Source organism: Oncorhynchus mykiss, chromosome 1 (genome assembly GCF_013265735.2).
Source record: "Oncorhynchus mykiss isolate Arlee chromosome 1, USDA_OmykA_1.1, whole genome shotgun sequence".
NCBI classification, from domain to species: domain Eukaryota; kingdom Metazoa; phylum Chordata; class Actinopteri; order Salmoniformes; family Salmonidae; genus Oncorhynchus; species Oncorhynchus mykiss.
In genome coordinates, this window is record NC_048565.1 from 66549159 (window position 1) to 66569026 (window position 19868).

At 40.9% G+C, this 19868-nt stretch overlaps 2 protein-coding genes across 6 annotated transcripts in view; one reads left to right on the forward strand and one right to left on the reverse strand.

Annotated features, from left to right (window-relative positions):
* Positions 1-1027, reverse strand: part of prkn (parkin RBR E3 ubiquitin protein ligase) — a 123397-nt gene extending 122370 nt beyond the window's left edge. For both annotated transcript variants that reach the window (XM_036983069.1, XM_021608414.2), the window contains exon 1: positions 753-1027. In XM_036983069.1, coding sequence (XP_036838964.1) covers positions 753-759 — 7 coding nt within the window. In that variant the 5' untranslated portion in view covers positions 760-1027. The remainder of the gene's footprint in view (positions 1-752) is intronic.
* Positions 1028-1104: 77 nt separating this feature from the next.
* On the forward strand, positions 1105-18770 carry LOC110527255. 4 transcript variants are annotated; one of them, XM_021608422.2, is made up of 5 exons: positions 1105-1353; positions 12717-12858; positions 12962-13365; positions 14134-14362; positions 16775-18770. In XM_021608422.2, exons 1-5 carry the CDS (start codon positions 1252-1254, stop codon positions 16894-16896), a joined length of 999 nt encoding a protein of 332 aa, XP_021464097.2. In that variant the 5' UTR covers positions 1105-1251; the 3' UTR covers positions 16897-18770. The 4 variants fall into 4 exon arrangements, with proteins under 4 accessions (XP_021464097.2, XP_021464105.2, XP_021464114.2 ...); XM_021608430.2 differs by having other exon boundaries at positions 1105-1335; XM_021608439.2 differs by having other exon boundaries at positions 1107-1291.
* Positions 18771-19868: the final 1098 nt, after the last annotated feature.

Consider the following 19868-nt stretch of genomic DNA (forward strand, 5'->3'; position numbering starts at 1 on the left):
TTGCCTTCAGGTTTAGCGAAGTTTATCCGAGACATTTCTTGAGAGCATCTCTCGATTTTCTGTTTGCTCCAAGATGACAACAGTCTTCCTTCATATTCTAGGAGTAGAAGTGTCAGTCAAACTAAACCTTAAAAATCGACCGAAGAAACACCTTCTGGCCCTCCAAACAAAGTGTTGAAAATAATAGGCAACTCCATTTTAATAACTTAGCAACAGGTATAGACTTAGACCTTTTGCAGAAATCTGAACACACTGAAAATATATAATCTTTGTCCTATACTTGACCTTGTATTGATAGGAATAAAAGGAAGATTAAAGTATTAAACATGTTGCCAGATAGTGGTTAATTCATGGTGTGCTGTCACTCAAACACCATCAAAAACATGGGCCAGAACATCTGGCTACAATGCATCTGTCATTGGCTGGCACGTGGCGTGGATTTGACAGTGTCAGCTGCATGTTCACGTGAACATGTAGTAGAGCTGTTCACCTTATACATTAATAACCCAGCAAGGTGATAGTACATCTTGTAAGGATGAATGCAACTCTCGTATACACACATATGGGCTAACAAGCTACAAAACAGCAGCTTGTTATATTGTCAACTGACCAGTAGCAAGCCAGGCACAAAAACAACTATCTCATGCACAAGGCATCACGGGTTCGTGGAAATGCTGTTATTCACAAAATAACCTAGAACTGACAACTTCAAATTAATGGACGAAACGACTCACTACAACTTTCTCACATACCAATCATGCTGGGGATGTAGCTACGTCCTCTGGTTGTATTATGGTGAAGAACTTCATGTCATACGACTGCTGGGGATCTCCATTAGAGTATTTGCAAGTCTCGAGGACTATGGGAGATGGAGTCCTACTTGATTCCGTATTATTATGATCTAGTTAAATGTACCTGGCAGCGTCCAAAATAGCTTTTGAGCTGTTTCATATTGCAACATGTTTTACATACATTGTACCAGACAGAATCCTTCTACGAACGTATCCAATAGGTGCAAAAAAACACATTCGGAGCTAGAAAAATACAAACTTGAACTTGACGTCATACCGGAAACGATCGCTTTAAACACCGGATATGTTTTTTGACAGCATGCTTGCTTTCACTTTCAATGTTTTGATTTGATAATGTCAGTTGATGACAACAAACACGCGACTATTGCATATTGAAACGGAGACATTACCATTTAAGGAAGAAACGACGAGTCACCTTTAGGATATTCTTTACGATAATATGCAAGAAATGCTGGAACCACAGCCGTGTAAATGTGAGGGTGAGCGAAATCAAGAAAGCGTCCTACAACAAAGAATAGAGACGGTTAGCATTGGCAATAGAGTAAGATGTTTTCTCCTCTGTATACCTAGCTACTTCAACTAATTGCACATTAGTGTTTGTTTGGTCACATTTGGAGACATTAACTGTAATACTACATTGGCGTACGGAGTGTTCATTCAATGGCTACTGCAGGTGGCCAGCTGCATATCATGGAATCAATCCACCAACTCGGTTTTAGGATGATGAACCATCCACACACTAGCGGTCAGCTAGCTAACTACTGTAGCTACAAAGAGTAACGTTAATACTAAATGCGAAGCCTAGTGATGCTATCTTCAATGTATGCTATTCAAATTCTGAAGCCAACTAGAGAAAGAAAGTCCATTGACTCTCCAGGACATGACACTGCTGTGGCATGAGTAGTTGCTCAATTGGGCTAATTAGCTAGTACAGTATATCACCTGCCACACACAATAGGTGAACCAAGGGTTTCTTTCCACTGCTCAATGTTGCATGCGTCAACCACATCTACTGTGCCGTCGGGAAGCAGATTGCTATTACATACGATGTGGTTATCTGATATGTAAAATACCTATCCAGGCTTTGTAAGATCTGGCATGTGTCAGTAACATCTGAGCAGGTGAACAGAACCAAAAGAGGTGTACCTGCCAGATTACATTGCAGATGCCTGCAAGATCTCACCATGCCTGGACAGGCATGCAAACGCCTTCACAGTTCACTTCTAGCTGGGAAGGAACTCTTGAGCTGTGTTTGAATACTCATACTAACCGAACTATTTGTGACGTGAATTGAGTAGGTAGTATGCTTATTGGTCATAGTATGGATATAGTTATTATGCCAAAAGTTCCCGGATGTCGTACTAAATTCGCCAAAATATGAAGTATACGCGCAGAGGACACTATTTCCGTACTTTAGGGCCCATAATGCAATTCTTCAGGAAATAGGAGTGGCTATATGTCATTTTCAGATTTGAAGAAGATGATGGAAAATATGCAGTTGAAGTACAATGAGAGCAGATGCAAATTCATTACTTTAACTGATGATGACAAATGTTGAGCAATGTAATAAAGTAATGACTTTTCAAATAAGTTACCTTACAAGTTATATTGGCTGACAATTTGTTAGCTACACTGTCCTTACGAACCACATAGCATATAATTACAGCAGTCTCTGCCGGTATGTTAGTTGGCCACTTATACATCAAACTTGCCAGTATGCTAACTAGGGGTTATCTAACTAACTACCCAACGTTTATTGACTTGATTATTCCCTCTTAGTTTAGCTAAATGGTATAAGTCGTTGTGCGTTCTCAATGGACATTCGGGTGCTTTCATAAATTTGCTCTGACTATCTACTCCGATTTCAGGGCACTCTCATCTGAGTGTACTAGAGCGCAGAATAATGAATTTATGAGCGCTCAACTCCTGTTGAATGTAGCCGTGTCAGTACACATCTGCAAAAGGCACAATTACATTTTTGCCAGCAACAAAGTTAGTCACCAACGCTCTGGATAACATAACTTCCTAACCAGCTTTGCTAGGGCGAGTAAAATGGTCAGGGTGGTCACTCTCATTTGTGTCTGGAAGTAGCTAGCAAGCTAGCCAGCGTTAGCTTGGGTGCTTGACTGCAGTTGTATGGTCAGAATGCTCAAATCAACCCTACTTCTCCAGTGTACACTCCGAATTTACAAGCGGACAATCTGACAACGCTCTGAATTTACAATCGCACTCCACATTGAATTTAAGAAATACCCGAAGTCGTAAAATATCTAACTAGTCATTTGTTATGCTAACTAGCTGGCAAGAGGTCGCATAGCAACAATATCAACTTCCGGTAGACAGGCAAAGAGCTAGTACGCTCAACTGAAAGCATACGGATCATTTACAGTATACTAAAATGAACTCATAGTAATATAATGAAACAGGCAGGGATCAGGTCTGACACCCTTTTTAGAGATGTCATTTTTTTGAGATATAATGTTCTGATGATCAGAATATAGTCGTATCAACTAAAATATATGTATACTGAACAAAAATATATACTCAATGATTTTACTGAGTTACAGTTCATATAAGGAAATCAGTCAATTGAAATAAATAAATTAAGCCCTCATCTATGGATTTCACATGGTGGCGCAGCCATGGGGAGCCCACTGGGGAGGCAGGGCCAGCTAATCAGAATGAGTTTTTCCTCACAAAACGGCATTATTACAGACAGAAATACTCCTCAGTTTCATCAGCTGACCTGGTGGCTGGTCTAAGATGATCTCACAGGTGAAGAACCCGGATGTGGAGATCCTGGGCTGGCATGGTTACACGTGGTCTGCGGTTGTGAGGCCGGTTGGATACTGCTAAATTCTTTAAAACTACGATGGAAGCAGCTTATGGTAGAGAAATTAACATTCAATTCTCTGGCAACAGCTCTGGTGGACATTCCTGCAGTCAGAATGCCTTTTGCACGCTCCCTCAACTTGAGGCACCTGTGGCGTTGTGTGACAAAACTACACATTTCAGAGTAGCCTTTTATTGTTTTAAGTAGGGTTTCACATTTTGGGGAATATTCAGAGGTAGAAACTTTCCATGGGAATATATGGGAATTAATGGGAATATATGGGAATTAACAGAAATATATGCAAATGTAATATTATTACCATTTAAATGTAGATGTTTTTTTGCATTGGATACAGTGGGGCAAAAAAGTATTTAGTCAGCCACCAATAGTGCAAGTTCTCCCACTTAAAAAGATGAGAGAGGCCTGTAATTTTCATCATAGGTACACTTCAACTATGACAGACAAAATGAGAAGAAAAAATCCAGAAAATCACATTGTAAGATTTTTAATGAATTTATTTGCAAATTATGGTGGAAAATAAGTATTTGGTCGCCTACAAACAAGCAAGATTTCTGGCTCTCACAGACCTGTAACTTCTTCTTTAAGAGGCTCCTCTGTCCTCTACTCGTTACCTGTATTAATGGCACCTGTTTGAACTTGTTATCAGTATAAAAGACACCTGTCCACAACCTCAAACAGTCACACGCCAAACTCCACTATGTCCAAGACCAAAGAGCTGTCAAAGGACACCAGAAACAAAATTCTAGACCTGCACCAGGCTGGGAAGACCGAATCTGCAATAGGTAAGCAGCTTGGTTTGAAGAAATCAACTATGGGAGCAATTATTAGAAAATGGAAGACATACAAAACCACTGATAATCTCCCTCAATCTGGGGCTCCACGCAAGATCTCACCCCGTGGGGTCAAAATGATCACAAGAACGGTGAGCAAAAATCCCAGAACCACACGGGGGGACCCAGTGAATGACCTGCAGAGAGCTGGGACCAAAGTAACAAAACCTACCATCAGTAACACACTACGCCGCCAGGGACTCAAATCCTGCAGTGCCAGACGTGTCCCCCTGCTTAAGCCAGTACATGTCCAGGCCCGTCTGAAGTTTGCTAGAGAGCATTTGGATGATCCAGAAGAAGATTGGGAGAATGTCATATGGTCAGATGAAACCAAAATATAACTTTTTGGTAAAAACTCAACTTGTCGTGTTTGGAGGACAAAGAATGCTGAGTTGCATCCAAAGAACACCATACCTACTGTGAGGCATGGGGGTGGAAACATCATGCTTTGGGCTGTTTTTCTGCAAAGGGACCAGGACGACTGATCCGTGTAAAGGAAAGAATGAATGGGACCATGTATCATGAGATTTTGAGTGAAAACCTCCTTCCATCAGCAAGGGCATCGAAGATGAAACGTGGCTGGGTCTTTCAGCATGACAATGATCCCAAACACACCGCCGGGCAACGAAGGAGTGGCTTCGTAAGAAGCATTTCAAGGTCCTGGAGTGGCCTAGCCAGTCTCCAGATCTCAACCCCATAGAAAATCTTTGGAGGGAGTTGAAAGTCCGTGTTGCCCAGCAACAGCCCCAAAACATCACTGCTCTAGAGGAGATCTGCATGGAGGAATGGGCCAAAATACCAGCAACAGTGTGTGAAAACCTTGTGAAGACTTACAGAAAACGTTTGACTTCTGTCATTGCCAACAAAGGGTATATAACAAAGTATTGAGATAAACTTTTGTTATTGACCAAATACTTATTTTCCACCATAATTTGCAAATAAATTCATAAAAAATCCTACACATTTTTTTTCTGGATTTTTTTTCTTCTCATTTTGTCTGTCATAGTTGAAGTGTACCTATGATGAAAATTACAGGCCTCTCTCATCTTTTTTAAGTGGGAGAACTTGCACAATTGGTGGCTGACTAAATACTTTTCTGCCCCACTGTATGTAAACTTCTGACCCACTGGGAATGTGATGAAAGAAATAAAAGCTGAAATATATAATTCTCTCTATTATTATTCTGACATTTCACTTTCTTAAAATAAAGTGGTGATCCTAACTGACCTGGCAGGGAATTTCTACTGGGAGTAAATGTCAGGAATTGTGAAAAACTTGAGGTTAAATGTAGTTGGCTAAGGTGTATGTGAACTTCCGACTTCAACTGTAGGTGGCGATAGGTATTGCTATTCTCACGATTCTGTATGTATTGCGATTCAAGGTTCCAAACATTGCTCACCGTGTGTCTGCTGCAGAGGGACAAGATAGAGCCATGAGAAATAGAAATTAAAATGCTTGAAAACAAATTGTCTCCCTATTTTAAAAGAAGATGGAGAAAACGCTATGAAGAAAAAATACTGGCGTTTTGGTGCAGGTACAGCCATCTAGCACAAAAATTATATTGCGACATTGTCAAGACGATACGTTATGTCATAAAAAATAATATCCCAATATGTAACTATTGATTCCCCCCCCCCCCCCCCCCCCCCCCCATCACCACAGTAGAGTTCAGTACACTACAGTGGAGTACAGTAAATGCACTACATTATACTCTACTCTACTGAATGGTACTGTAGTACTGTATTCTACTTTTCTTTACTGTACTTTACTGTTCTCTGTTGTGGTCTACTGTACTGTGTTATCCAATCTTGTGAAACATAGACGTCTATAATTGGTTCAGATTTGGTCCAGCCAGGGCAGCTAGACCAAATTTCAATTACTTTTCAACATCCATGGACATCCTGTGTTAGTCGGTGCTCAGTGGATGAGGATGCTTGTTACAGTAAATGAAAAGAGGGTAGCTGGTAGGTGTCATTAAGAGCCGGTAGAGATTACATTAACTGGAGAAGGAGGGAGAGGGAGAGCGAGACAGAGAGAGGGAGAGTGAGACGGAGGGGTTGTCCAGACTGTTTTCACAGTCTTGCTTAGACCACCAGATGACAGAAAGAGAAAGAAAACAGTTATCAGTATGCCAGTGAAAGGGAGGATAGTAGCAGCTGACCAAACTGGGGTTTGTGAATACTGTGATTTCCCATTGTAGCCAATTTTAAAAGTAGTAATTCCATTACAGATTATTCAGTACTTTCATTACGGATTTGGTAACATAATTATGTGTTTTAATCACTTAAAGCTGCAATATGTCTCTCTTTGGGCAACCCGACCAAATTCATATAGAAATGTGTTATGAATCTATAATTCTCATTGAAAGCAAGTCTAAAAAGTGGAAGACCTGTTCTATATGCATTATTTCTGTATGCTTCCCGTGCTTAAGTTTTATTTTTACTTTTGGTTTTGTACAATACTTTTGGTTCTGGAAAATATATTTCACAGCAGTTTAGATGTTACAATTATTTTCCACTACTATACTCACAAAGTAAAATTAGGCTAACTATTAGAATTTTGCAACCAGGAAATGGCATAGTTATTTCTGCATAGTGTATCTTTAATAATTCATAATCTTGATATCAATGAAAACACTATATCTAATTGGTAGGTCTACCTTTACTTGTTTCTTCTGTGAACTTTCATTATCCTCCCTCATGAGGGAGAGAAATTTGAAATGATCTTTAAAGATGTGTGGGATTTTGGTAACGGAATTACACGGCACACAAGTTTGTTAAACTTACGGAATGCAACTCATTTCTCAAACTATAGTGTTGATATTAGTTGACAGGGGTCTTTACTTCAACATTGTGTTTTGATGCATTTCTAATACCTTTTAAGACTTTCTGGTAGATGTTTTCTAAAAACCCATCTGTTTGACCAGAAATCAAAGCCTTTGTTTATTCCATATTTTTAGGACGGAAAATTGTTGAAAAATGTATATGCTTTTATTTTTAATTTTTTTTTTTTTTTTTAAATATATATATATAGAGAGAGATATTTGTAGCTTTAATTTGACACCCAATATGACATACTCCTATGAACTTCACATGCTGATGGTCATGGGTCCTTTTACATGGAAATGCCCAGTATCGGCTTCATTCTGTATTTTCCACCTATAGAACTTGTATAAAATAACACTAGATGTTATTTCACTGTTGTCAGAGGGATGCACAAAGAAGACTGTACAGCTCAACTGCTAAAATATTGGGATTCCAGGTTTATTCCAACATGTCAGATTGCCTTGTTTTCTAGCTCTGCCTTGTAGAAATGTTTGTGGCGTACACTTTAATAAATGCAAGGACCTGTTAAATCCGGGAACTGGTAAATGATGTAAACTTCATTAATATTCAAATTGAAAATGCATCAACGTAATGTTTTCTGCATCTCTTCAAATATGATGTGGCATATAACAACCCAACTTCCATGGTAAAATAATTGACTAAACACGATTCAATTTGCATATTAATGAGTGAGATGACAGATTATAATATTTGCCCTTTTTTCCCTTTCCCTTCAGGGAGCAACCATAATTTCAGGCATCTTATTTTCCTGGAATAGCTGATGGCTTTGAAAAAACAAATGGATAACTTTAAGAACAATGAATCTTAATTTTAATTGAATGTTCATCAAAGCCTTTCTAGTGACATTTTTGTTTCCGTGTGAGAGGAATTCTAAGTATGTATACTGAAGAGAAATATAAACTCAACATGTAAAGTGTTGGTCCCATGTTTCATGAGCTGAAATAAAAGATCCCAGAAATGCTCCATACGTACACAAAGCTTATTTCTCTCCAAGTCTGTGCACAAAATTGTTTATATCCCTGTTAGTGAGCATTTCTCCATTGCAAAGATTATTCACCCACCTGACAGGTGTGGCATATCAAAAAAGCTGATTAAACAGCATGCTCATTACACAGGTGCACCTTGTGCTGGGATCAATAGCATGCCACTTTAAAATGTGCAGTTTTGTCACACAACACATTGCCGCAGATGTCTCACATTTTGAGGGAGTGTGCAGTTGGCATTCTGACTGCAGGAATGTCCACCAGAGCTGTTTCCAGATAATTGAGTGTTAATTTCTCTACCATAAGCCACCTCCGTTGTTTTAGAGAATTTGGCAGTGCGTCCAACCGGCCTCACAAGCGCAGACCACTTGTAACCTCTCCAGCCCAGGACCTCCAGATCTGGCTTCTATACCTGAGGGATCATCTGAGACCAGGCACTTGGACAGCTGATGAATCTGAGGAGTATTTCTGTCTGTAATAAAGCCCTTTTGTGGGGAGAAACTCATTCTGATTGGCAGGTCCTGGCTCCCCAGTGGGCGGGTACTGTGCCAATGCCCAGTCATGTGAAATCCATAGATTACGGCCTAATTTATTTATTTCAATTGACTGATTTCCGTATATGAACTGTAACTCAGTAAAATCTTTGAAATTGTTTATAGTTATGTTCAGTATATATAATTAACCTCACCAGTTATGTTTTGGCCTAGCTTTTTTGATAACTTGCTAATGGACGTGTTCTTTTACCCCTAAATGCTGTTATTCATCCTCCTTCTTGCTTCATATGTGTTTGTCACAGCGTTCTGTGAATGCCTGTTACCATTTTCTGTCAAAGGTGACACATTTCAACTTAGAAATAGCTTTAAAATACACAGAGCCTTTGAGGAAATTATAGTTTTTTAAATGTCAAGACTATTTTTCATTTGTAAAAGTCCTATTGAAAAACCAGGTTACCATTTAATTCCTGTAAGAACTACAATTGAATGATCTAAATGCCCTCTTCCACTTCTTTGGGATCTTGACATCTACAGTTGAAGTCAGAAGTTTACATACACCTTAGCCAAATACATTTAAAATCAGTATTTCACAATTCCTGATATTTAATCCTAGTAAAAAAAAATCTTGTTTTAGGTCAGTTAGGTTCACCACTTTATTTTAAGAGTGTGAAATGTAAGAATAATAGTAGAGATAATTATTTACTTTAGCCTTTATTTATTTCATCACATTCCCAGTGGGTCAGAAGTTTACATACACTCAATTAGTATTTGGTAGCATTGCCTTTAAATTGTTTAACTTAGGTCAAACGTTTCGGGTAGCCTTCCACAAGCTTCCCACAATAAGCTGGGTGAATTTTGGCCCCTTCCTCCGGACAGAGCTGGTGTAATTGAGTTCGGTTTGTAGGCCCCCTTGCTCGCACACACTTTTTCAGTTTTGCCCACATATTTTCTATAGGATTTGAGGTCAGGGCTTTGTGATGGCCACTCCAATACCTTGACTTTGTTGTCCTTAAGCCATTTTGCCACAACTTTGGAAGTAAGCTTGAGGTCATTGTCCATATGGAAGAACCATTTGCGAAAAAGCTTTAACTTCCTGACTGATGTCTTGAGATGTTGCTTCAATATATCCAAATAATTGTCATTCCTCGTGATGCCATCTATTTTTTGAAGTGCACCAGTCCCTCCTGCAGCAAAGCACCCCACAACATGATGCTGCCACCCCCGTGCTTTACGGTTGGGATGGGGTTCTTCGGCTTGCAAGCTTCCCCCTTTTTCCTCCAAACATAATGATGGTCATTATGGCCAAACAGTTCTATTTTTGTTTCATCAGACCAGAGGACATTTCTCCAAAAAGTACGATCTTTGTCCCAATGTGCAGTTGCAAACCGTACTCTGTTTTTTTTAATGGCGGTTTTGGAGCTGTGGCTTCTACCTTGCTGAGTGGCCTTTCAGGTTATGTCGATAAAGAACTCGTTTTACTGTGGATATAGATACTTTTGTACCCATTTCCTCCAGCATCTTCACAAGGTCCTTTGCTGCTGTTCTGGGATTGATTTGTACTTTTTGCACCAAAGTACGTTCATCTCTAGGAGACAGAACGTGTCTCCTTCCTGACCGGTATGATGGCTTTGTGGTCCCATGGTGTTTATACTTGCGTGCTATTGTTTGTACAGATGAGCGTGGTACCTTTAGGCATTTGGAAATTGCTCCCACGGATGAACCAGACTTGTGGAGGTCTACAATTGTTTTCTGGGGTCTTGGCTGATTTCTTTTGATTTCCTGTGATGTCAAGCAAAGAGGCACTGAGTTTGAAGGTAGGCCTTGAAATACATCCACAGGTACACCTCCAATTGACTGAAATTATGTAAATTAGCCTATCAGAAGCTTCTAGAGCCATGACATCATTTTCTGGAATTTTCCAAGCTGTGTAAAGGCACAGTCAACTTAGTGTATGTAATCTTCTGACCCACTGGAATTGTGATACAGTGAATTATAAGTGAAATAATCTCTCTGTAAACAATTGTTGGAAAAAATATGTGTGTCATTCACAAAGTAGATGTCCTAACCGACTTGCCAAAACTATAGTTTGTTAACAAGAAACAAGTTTTAATGACTCCAACCTAAGAGTATGTAAACTTCCGACTGTTTGTTATGTTGCAGCCTTATTCTAAAATTGATTTTAAAATAATAATAATTACAATCTACACACAATACCCCATAATGACAAAGCAAAAACAGGTTTTTAGAAATAAAAACTGAAATATCACTTTTACCTAAGTATTCAGACCCTTTACTCAGTACTTTTTTGGAGCACCTTTGGCAGCAATTATAGCCTCGAGTCTTCTTGGGTATGAAACTACAAGCTGTATTTGGGGAGTTTCTCCCATTCTTCTCTTCAGATCCACTCAAGCTCTGTCAGGTTGGATGTGGAGCATTGCAGCACAGCTATTTTCAGGTCTCTCCCGAGATGTTCGATCGGGTTCAAGTCCGGGCTCTGGCTGGGCCACTCAAGGACATTCAGAGACTTGTCCCGAAGCCACTCCTGCATTGTTTTGGCTGTGTCCTTAAGGTCGTTGTCCTGTTGGAAGGTGAACCTTCGCCCCAGTCTGAGGTCTTGAGCGCTCTGGAGCAGGTTTTCATCAAGGATCTCTCTGTACTTTGCTCGGTTCATCTTTGCCTCAATCTTGACTAGTCTCCCAGTCCCTGCTGCTGAAAAACACCCCCACAGCCATGCTTCACCGTAGGGATGGTGCCAGATTTCCTCCACATGTGACGTTTGGCATTCAGGCCAGAGATAAATCTTGGTTTCATCAGACCAGAGAATCTTGTTTCTTATGGTCTGAGAGTCTTTAGGTGCCTTTTGGCAAACTCCAAGAGGGCTGTCATGTGCCTTTTACTGAGGAGTGCCTTCCGTCTGTCTGGCCACCTTAACGTCCTGATTGGTGGAGTGCTGCAGAGATTGTTGTCCTTCTGGAAGGTTCTCCAATCTCCACAGAGGAACTCTAGAGCTTTGTCAGAGTGACCATCAGGTTCTTGGTCACCTCCCTGACCAATGCCCTTCTCCCCTGATTGCTCAGTTTGGCCAGGCAGCCAGCTCTAGAGAGAGTCTTGGTGGTTCCAAACTTCTTTCATTTAAGAATGATGGAGGCCACTGTGTTCTTGGTACCCTTCCCTAGATCTGTGCTTCGACACAATCATGTCTCGGAGCTCTACGGACAATTCGTTCAGCCTCATTGCTTGGTTTTTGCCCTGACATGCACTGTCAACTGTGGGTCCTTATATAGACAGATGTGTGCCTTTCCAAATCATGTCCAATCAATTTAATTTTCTAGAGGCGAAAGAGATGCACACCTATTTAGGCAAGGTGCTGGCTAGCTGAATGGAACACTTGAAAAATGAAAGGAGAGCCGCACACTAGGGGCTCAGATGCAATAATTGAATAACCTAATATCCAACATTTCAACAGACAAGCTGTCTTCATCAGGGTATAATGATCAATAATCAATTGAATTTACCACAGGTAGACTCCAAGTTGTAGAAACATCTCAAGGATGATCAATGGAAACAGGATGCATCTGAGGTCAATTTCAAGTCTCATAGCAAAACGGTCTGAATACTTATCTAAATAAGGTATTTCTGTTTGTTTTTTATTTTTAATACATTTGCAAACTTAATAAATACCAGTTTTCACTTTGTCATTATGGGGTACTGTTTGCTGGGGATTTTCTTTTTTTTTCATTTAAGCCATTTTAGAATACGGTTGTAACGTAACAAAATGTGGAAAAAGTCAAGGGCACTGTATATCTAGGCAATACAATTAAAGTCGATGGAAAGTCTCTCCTAAGTGAGTCAAAACCATTCACTCATCAGTCATCTGCTTTTCTCTTTCCTTCACAGACCATGAAGATGGAGACAGATGTATTTAACCCTTCCCACACTGCAGAGCTCCAGTTCCTCAGGTCACGGGTTCGGGAACTGGAGAAAGAGAAGGCCGAAATGGCGGCTGAAAACCAATGGCTGCAAAACATGCTAGTAAAGGGTGAGGATGAGTAAGGTCAATACAGTTTTATAATTCACCTGCTCTAAATTGATCACTTTCCCTAATGCATGTTCCTTCTTAACTTTGTGGTGTCATCCCTCAGAGATCCCTGACCTGCTTTCTACCATGTGGCAGAACTTGGGCCAAGCCAACCACCCCCTCCACCCTGCAGTGTCCCCACAGGCTGTCTCCACAGCAATAGTGAGGGGCGAGAGCTACACATACACACACCACTCTGTGTCAGGACAATCTGGCCGACGGTTCAGTCCCCCACTTCATCATCAGCCCATGTCCAACCGCTCAGCTATGACTCAGGACGACGTGAATGGAAGCATGTCAAACTTTGGACCCGAGATGGCCATCAGTGAGCACAGTGTGGACGGAGACTTAGAGCTGAGTGACATCACAGAGGACGACAACCCTCACAGCTCTCTGTTTGGCTCAGCAGCCGACCTACCCGGGATGAGGACATGCTCAGAGACACACTGTGTTAGTGGGACTGGCCATGTAAGGAAACTTGCTGTTCATTCCAGATAAAGACAGATTGTTAACTTAGCGGCCATTAACTTATCGAGACCATGGGACTATATGGTTCTATCTGAAATGTTTGTCTAAAATGAGTTAGTCACATAATTGATCTTTAGATAGTTCTACATATGTCTGAGAAGTTAGTAAAAATGTGAAATATGAAAAACTAGAAACCCATTTGAACTTGGCGCTGTAAGGTTCTATCTGCAATCCAATCACAAGCCTGAACAAATACAGACGGACCAATCGGAACACGTCTTTGCCTTCTCCCTCTAAGTATTGTTGAGTGAGACCATAATATTTCTGAGGATCGGAATACATTTCTTATGTATTTGATGTGTCTGACTATCTTGGTACAATAGTGTTATTTTATCATTAATAGCTACGGTTTTCTTAAAATCTGAACATGTCTTTACATCAGAACTGTCTTTATATAGCCTTATTGAACCCAGACTGACATTTAAAGAGCCAGAAGGTTCTATATGCAGTTGCACCCCCCTCTCAGGATTTTGATACTCTGCACTTTAGGTACCTTTTAAGGTGAGGACCTTAATGGTTTATGAAATAATAATTCACTACAAAACAGTTCTGAGATCTGGGATGTGAAAACTTTGGTACTCAATATCTCAGAGCTATGATAGAACCAAATAGTCCGAAGGACACGATATCGATCCTCCAAAGGTTATGGAGGTCTAAATGGGTTTTGATTCTGATCACATTCGCACTGTCTCCCAATTGGCTGTGCAGGTAAACCAGGTGGAGGTATACCCAAGTTCCGGCGTCTTCTGTGAAATGCGGTCTTGGCATGCAGCCAATCAGACGCAGTCTCCCACGGCGATGGCGCGCACTCTGTTGCTGGGCGTGTTCGACATGGACACCCTGCTGAACAGCAACCTGCGAGGGGGGCGGAGCCGCAGACCAACCTTCCCCAACCACCGCACCGCCCTGGACCCACACAAGCTCAACGCCATCTACAGTAAATGATAACCTGATCCTCAGCCTTACAAACAACCTTTACCAACTTTCATTGTATTTTTCTCCAATTTCACTTGGTCATTCATTGGTGAGTGAAAGCACTCACCTTCTCGATTATCAGAAAGATACGGTGGGGTCTGAAATGATTGACACCTGTAATAAAGATGAGCAGTAATGACTGTATGAAATAAATAATTCTAATAATAATTCAAATAGCGATATTGTATGCTCCAAAAATTGGGATATTATATTACTTTAAACTCATACAATTGCTCAGAAAGGTACGGGTCAAAATGATTGACACCACTAAAGATTCTTATAAGTAAAGTAGTCCAAAGGTTTGTAGTCACAAGTTTGTAGTCATTGCGTATTAGGAATATGGGACAAAATACCAAACTTGTTGGATGCATTTGGAGTTCGTTTTGACTGTTTCAGATTATTTTGTGCCCAACAGAATTGAATGCTAAATAATGTATTGTCATTTTGGAGTCACTTTTATTATAAATAAGAATAGAATATGTTTCTAAACAATTCAACATTAATGTGGATGCTACCATGTTGATTATAGATAATTTACAGAGGGTCAAAGATCATACCCCCAAGACATGCTAACCTCTCACCATTACCAATAACAGGGGAGGTTAGCATTTTATATCATACCTTCAAGACATGCTAACTTCTCACCGTTACCCATAACAGGGGAGGTTAGCATGTCTTGGAGGTATGATCTTTGACCCATAAGGGGCACATGCCCCCTCAGATTTGTCATGTTGAAAAATCTATGTACAGTATATAATTATTATTTTTTGTTGTTGTTTCTCTGTACTACTTCTTGCCACCTAACAATTTTATGAAGTTGGCTTTAGCTAGGCCAGATAGGTCCCCAATCTCCCAACCTCATAATATATATTTAGGGGTGTCAATTATTTTGACCCCTGCCTTTTTGAGCAAAACAATTATTACTTGGACCAATGAAAGCCGGTCTAAGGCAGCCGTTTGTTATCTAAATATTAAATCATTTCTAGGTAACATTGAAGTACCCGTACTGTGATTGTTTTAAATTAAAATGGTAAAAAAATACACATTTTGAATAAGAATTTTGCTAAGACTGTCTTGGGGTGGTCTGAATGGGAAGGGTAAACTGTAAACTAGCTGTTATTTGCAGAGAGGTTTGGAGCTGTCTTTCTTATTGATCTATTAACTCATTTACTGCCTGGTGAGGCCAAAACCCCATCTGACAACAACAGGCTGATAATTCAGGCTTTTCAAACTGCTCTTACACTAAAAGGGAATTATCATCATTTTCACAATTTCACAGTATTATATCAACCTCATAGTGTGGAAAGAACACTTCCATTAACAAGTTACCAAAAAAGATAACTGGTGAGGTTAATTATATATACTGAACAAAACTATAAACACAACATCTAACAATTTCAAAGTTACAATTCATATAAGGAAATCAGTGTATTGAAACAACTTCATTAGGCCCACCCACTTGGGATTTGTTCTTCCCCACAAATGGGCTTTATTACAGACAGAAATAGTCCTCAGCACCCCCCCCCCCCCCCCCCCCCCCCCCCCCCCCCCGCCCCCCTTCAGACGATCCCGCAGGGAAGAAGCTGGATGTGGAGGTCCTGGGCTGGCGTGGTTACACGTGGTCTGTGGTTGTGAGGCCAGTTGGACGTACTGCCAATTCTCTAAAACGACATTGGAGGCAGCTTATGGTAGAGAAATTAACATTCAATTTTCTGGCAACAGCTCTGGTGAACGTTCCTGCAGTCAGAATGCCAAATAAGCTTTTTGTGTGTATGGAACATTTCTGGGATTTTTTCAATTTCAGCTCATGAAACATGGTACCAACACTTTACATGTTGCGTTTATATTTTTGCTCGGAGTATATAAAACACAGGAAAATCACGTTTTGGACTGTACAAACAAAGTATTTTTCCCTGAGCATTACTATAAAATAATATAGTTCCCCAATTTTTTTCAGCATACAATATAGCTCAGTATTTTAATGAATTATTTTATACCGTCATTATTGCTCATCTTTATCAAGGGTGTCAATAACTCTGGACGCCACTGTATCTCACTGATACAGTTGAAGTAGCATCCCAAAACTGAATCATTTACACATGCATTATTAGGTTGCGCTTGAGTGCTGTGCCACCGTAATTCAATAAAAAAAAGTGAAACATGATTTAGAGAAGATGAGGATTGAGAGGGTGTGTGTGGCGGAGGCGGCCGGGCCCATTTCCGATCCAGTAAGCCCCCTTCATTCATCATAATTTTGTTTTTAATGGCCTGACAGCTCTGGCAGGGCTGAAAAACGGCTGTGTTCCTTACTGTCACTCCTGCGCCGTCCACCCTCCTCCAACTGTTGTTGTGCTGTCGCTCTCTCCCTCCGCAGATGCCACTCTAGCCCGCTTCCCATTGGCCAGGAAGGGACAAATTGGCACCGGCATCAACTCCAAGCTGTCTGAGATCCGGTTCCGATCCAGGAGAGCCAACCGGGACCCCAGTTATCTATGAAGGACTGTTCCTGCCCACACACCCAGTTGTATCAAATCAACATTTTAGTTCTAGTATATTATCACATTAACCGTTCAACTGTATCAGTATATGACTACATGTGCGTGCAGAATGTCTGGCCTATGAATGGTAAAAGGACTCAAAAGATGGGCTAATGCTAGAGGAAGGATTCAAAGCCAGTGGAACAACGCACATAAGAACTGGCTTTGATGGTTAAATTCCCACTCTGTCGCCGACCAATCATTCGTAAACCACACATGTGAACGGTCCCTGGGGTAGTCTCTCTGACTGACCGAGATGCATAGATCCAGGACGGCTGATCCATGTGTGACCAACCAGTGGAGGACGGGAGGCTTCAGTCATGTCTTACCAGACAGACGCCTCTCTGTCGTTGACCTCTACCCACTTAGACAAAGGAGGCAAGAGGGGATTGGAGGGAGGCCAAACTATATTTCTCCATTGATTTCTCTGATCCTAGGCATTAAGCTCACTCCTAAAGCTCCATTACCAGCCCCAGGTCCCCTCTGCACCCTCTCCTTCCAATCCTCTCCTTCCGCCTGAGAGGAGAATCAATTTGTGGCCCCCACCCACCCAGCCTTCCCCAGAGGTGTCACAGCTCCCCATGCCTAATGGACCCACAGGTACTCTGAGCCTCCAGCAGGATGACAGAAGAAATTCATTCATCTTAAAGGAATCTAAACAGTGTGTCATTCTCGCCCAAGTTCACCATGTCCACAGAGCCCACATGAAGAGAACAAGACTGGGGATTTGGCCTGATGCATATATGAAGTATTGGATTAGATGTAACCGTTGGTAATGAGGAACGGTCAAGTTGTTATTTTATATCCGGTCGTGTCTGATGTTCAAGATGTTGAATGTTTGATGCGACTGCATTAAAAGACTGCTGTTTTTCATTGCCCTTCATGTTGTCTCTCTCTAGTCATCGCAAACGATTTGAGAAATGACACATTAACCAATTGCTTAACAGCTACTTAGTTTTCGGCAAATGAGAAAGAGAGAGGAGAAGATGATAGGCAATGCATCACTAGCCCATTGGTAAATGGAAATATCCATTACAGTAGTCCACCTACTGAGCATACCACTTCATTTCAACGTGAAGAATTGGGTATTATTTGGTTGATACGTTGATCAACGAGATTACAACCTATTTTCAACCATTCAAAAAGACTATGCATTCAACCATCTTGCATTCAACCATCTTAAAGCACAACCAAATTCGAATGGAAAACCAACGTCTATTTTTTGGTTTAGTTGTCACCTAAATGTGTTATCGCTGTGCTTTCAACCATTTAAAAGCACAACAAAGTTCAAATGGAAATGCAGTGTCATATTTTGTTTATTTATACAACAACTTAATGTGTTATCACTGTGCTTCATTGAATAGCACAACCAAATGACACGGAATGCAATTGAGATTATTGAAGTACACGGTGTGCAGAATGCAGTGGCTATACAGTAACGCTATACATGACTCAGGGTTTCCGCTTCACAGCGGTCTTGACAGACAATCTCTGTGAACTTGAGCACCGCGCAGAAGTTGCCCTTATCCCTACTGCTAATTTGGCTACTTTTGCACATTTTTTTGTTGTCTGAATGAGGGAAATGCTGTAAATTACGAGGACCTGTTGTACACTGAGTATACAAAACAGGAACTCCTGCTCTTTCCATGACATACCCTAATCAGGTGAGTCCAGGTGGAAGTATGATCCCTTAATGATATCACCTGTTAAATGGGGAGGAGACGGGTTAAAGAAGGATTTGTAATGCTTGAGACAATTGAGACATGGATTGTGTGTGTGTGTGCCATTCAGAGGGGTGAATGGGCAAGACAAAAGATTGAAGTGCCTTTGAACGCGTTATGGTAGTAGGTGCCAGGCACACCGGTTTGAATGTGTCAAGAACTGCAACGCTGCTGGGTTTTTCCTGCTCAACAGTTTCTCGTGTGTATCAAGAATGGTCCACCATCCAAAGGACATCCAGCCAACTTGACACAACTGTGGAGTCAACATGGGCCAGCATCCTTGTGGAATGCTTTCGACACCTTGTAGAGTCCATGCCCCAATGAATTGAGGATGTTCTGAGGGCAAAAGGGGGTGCAACTCAATATTTGGAAGGCGTGCCTAATGTTTTATACACTCAGTGTATGATAAAATATGGATATATTTAATTTGTTCTGTTAACCTACCCTTTAGAATGCCTATGTTAGCAACTCTGAATCTATTAGGTGGTGATTCCACAACAATCATTCTCAATAGGGCTGGGCTAGGTTAAAGGAATACTTTGGGATTTTGGCAATGACCCCAAAGTATCTACTTCCCCGGAGTCAAATGAACTCGTGGAAGCCATTTTTATGTCTCTGTGTCCTGTATGAAGGAAGTTAGAAGTAGTTTCGCGAGCCAGCGCTAACTAGCATTAGCCCAATGACTGGAAGTCTATGGGTATCTGCTAGCATGCTAACAGATACCCATAGACTTCCACTCATTTCGCTAACGCTAGTTAGCAACTTTATTAAAACTGCACGCAGAGACATACGAATGGTATCCACAAGTTAATCTGACTCTGGAGAAGTAGGTAAAGGGCCTCATTGCTAAAATCCCTTTAATACCCTGGATGACAGACCAACGGGATAGCTGTAGATAGATCAACTCTCCAGTAGGACATGCTGCCCAGGCTATTGTTTTTTTATTCTAGTAGATATTACCTTGACGATCTGATGTTGTGTCAAAGGTGCAAATTCAACATATTTTATCTTTGGTTACCATGATGACATAAACCTGTGGTTGAGAATTCAGCCTCAAAACAACAGTTTATGACTTTTTGCAAATCCAATGTCTTTTTCCACATAGATTTCACATCACAAATGACTTTGAAACTGTTTATTTCACCAGTTTGTACCCAGTGGGAATTGACCATTTGCAGAGAGACACTCTGCTAAGTAGGCTACACATGCA

Coding starts and splice junctions, on each gene's coding strand:
- LOC110527255 (XM_021608422.2), top strand. CDS start 1,252: ATGCAAGAAATGCTGGAACCACAGCCGTGTAAATGTGAGGGTGAGCGA. Junction 1,354..12,716: donor CGGTTAGCATTGGCAATAGA/GTAAGATGTTTT, acceptor TTTCCTTCACAG/ACCATGAAGATGGAGACAGA. Junction 13,366..14,133: donor GTGTTAGTGGGACTGGCCAT/GTAAGGAAACTT, acceptor TTGGCTGTGCAG/GTAAACCAGGTGGAGGTATA.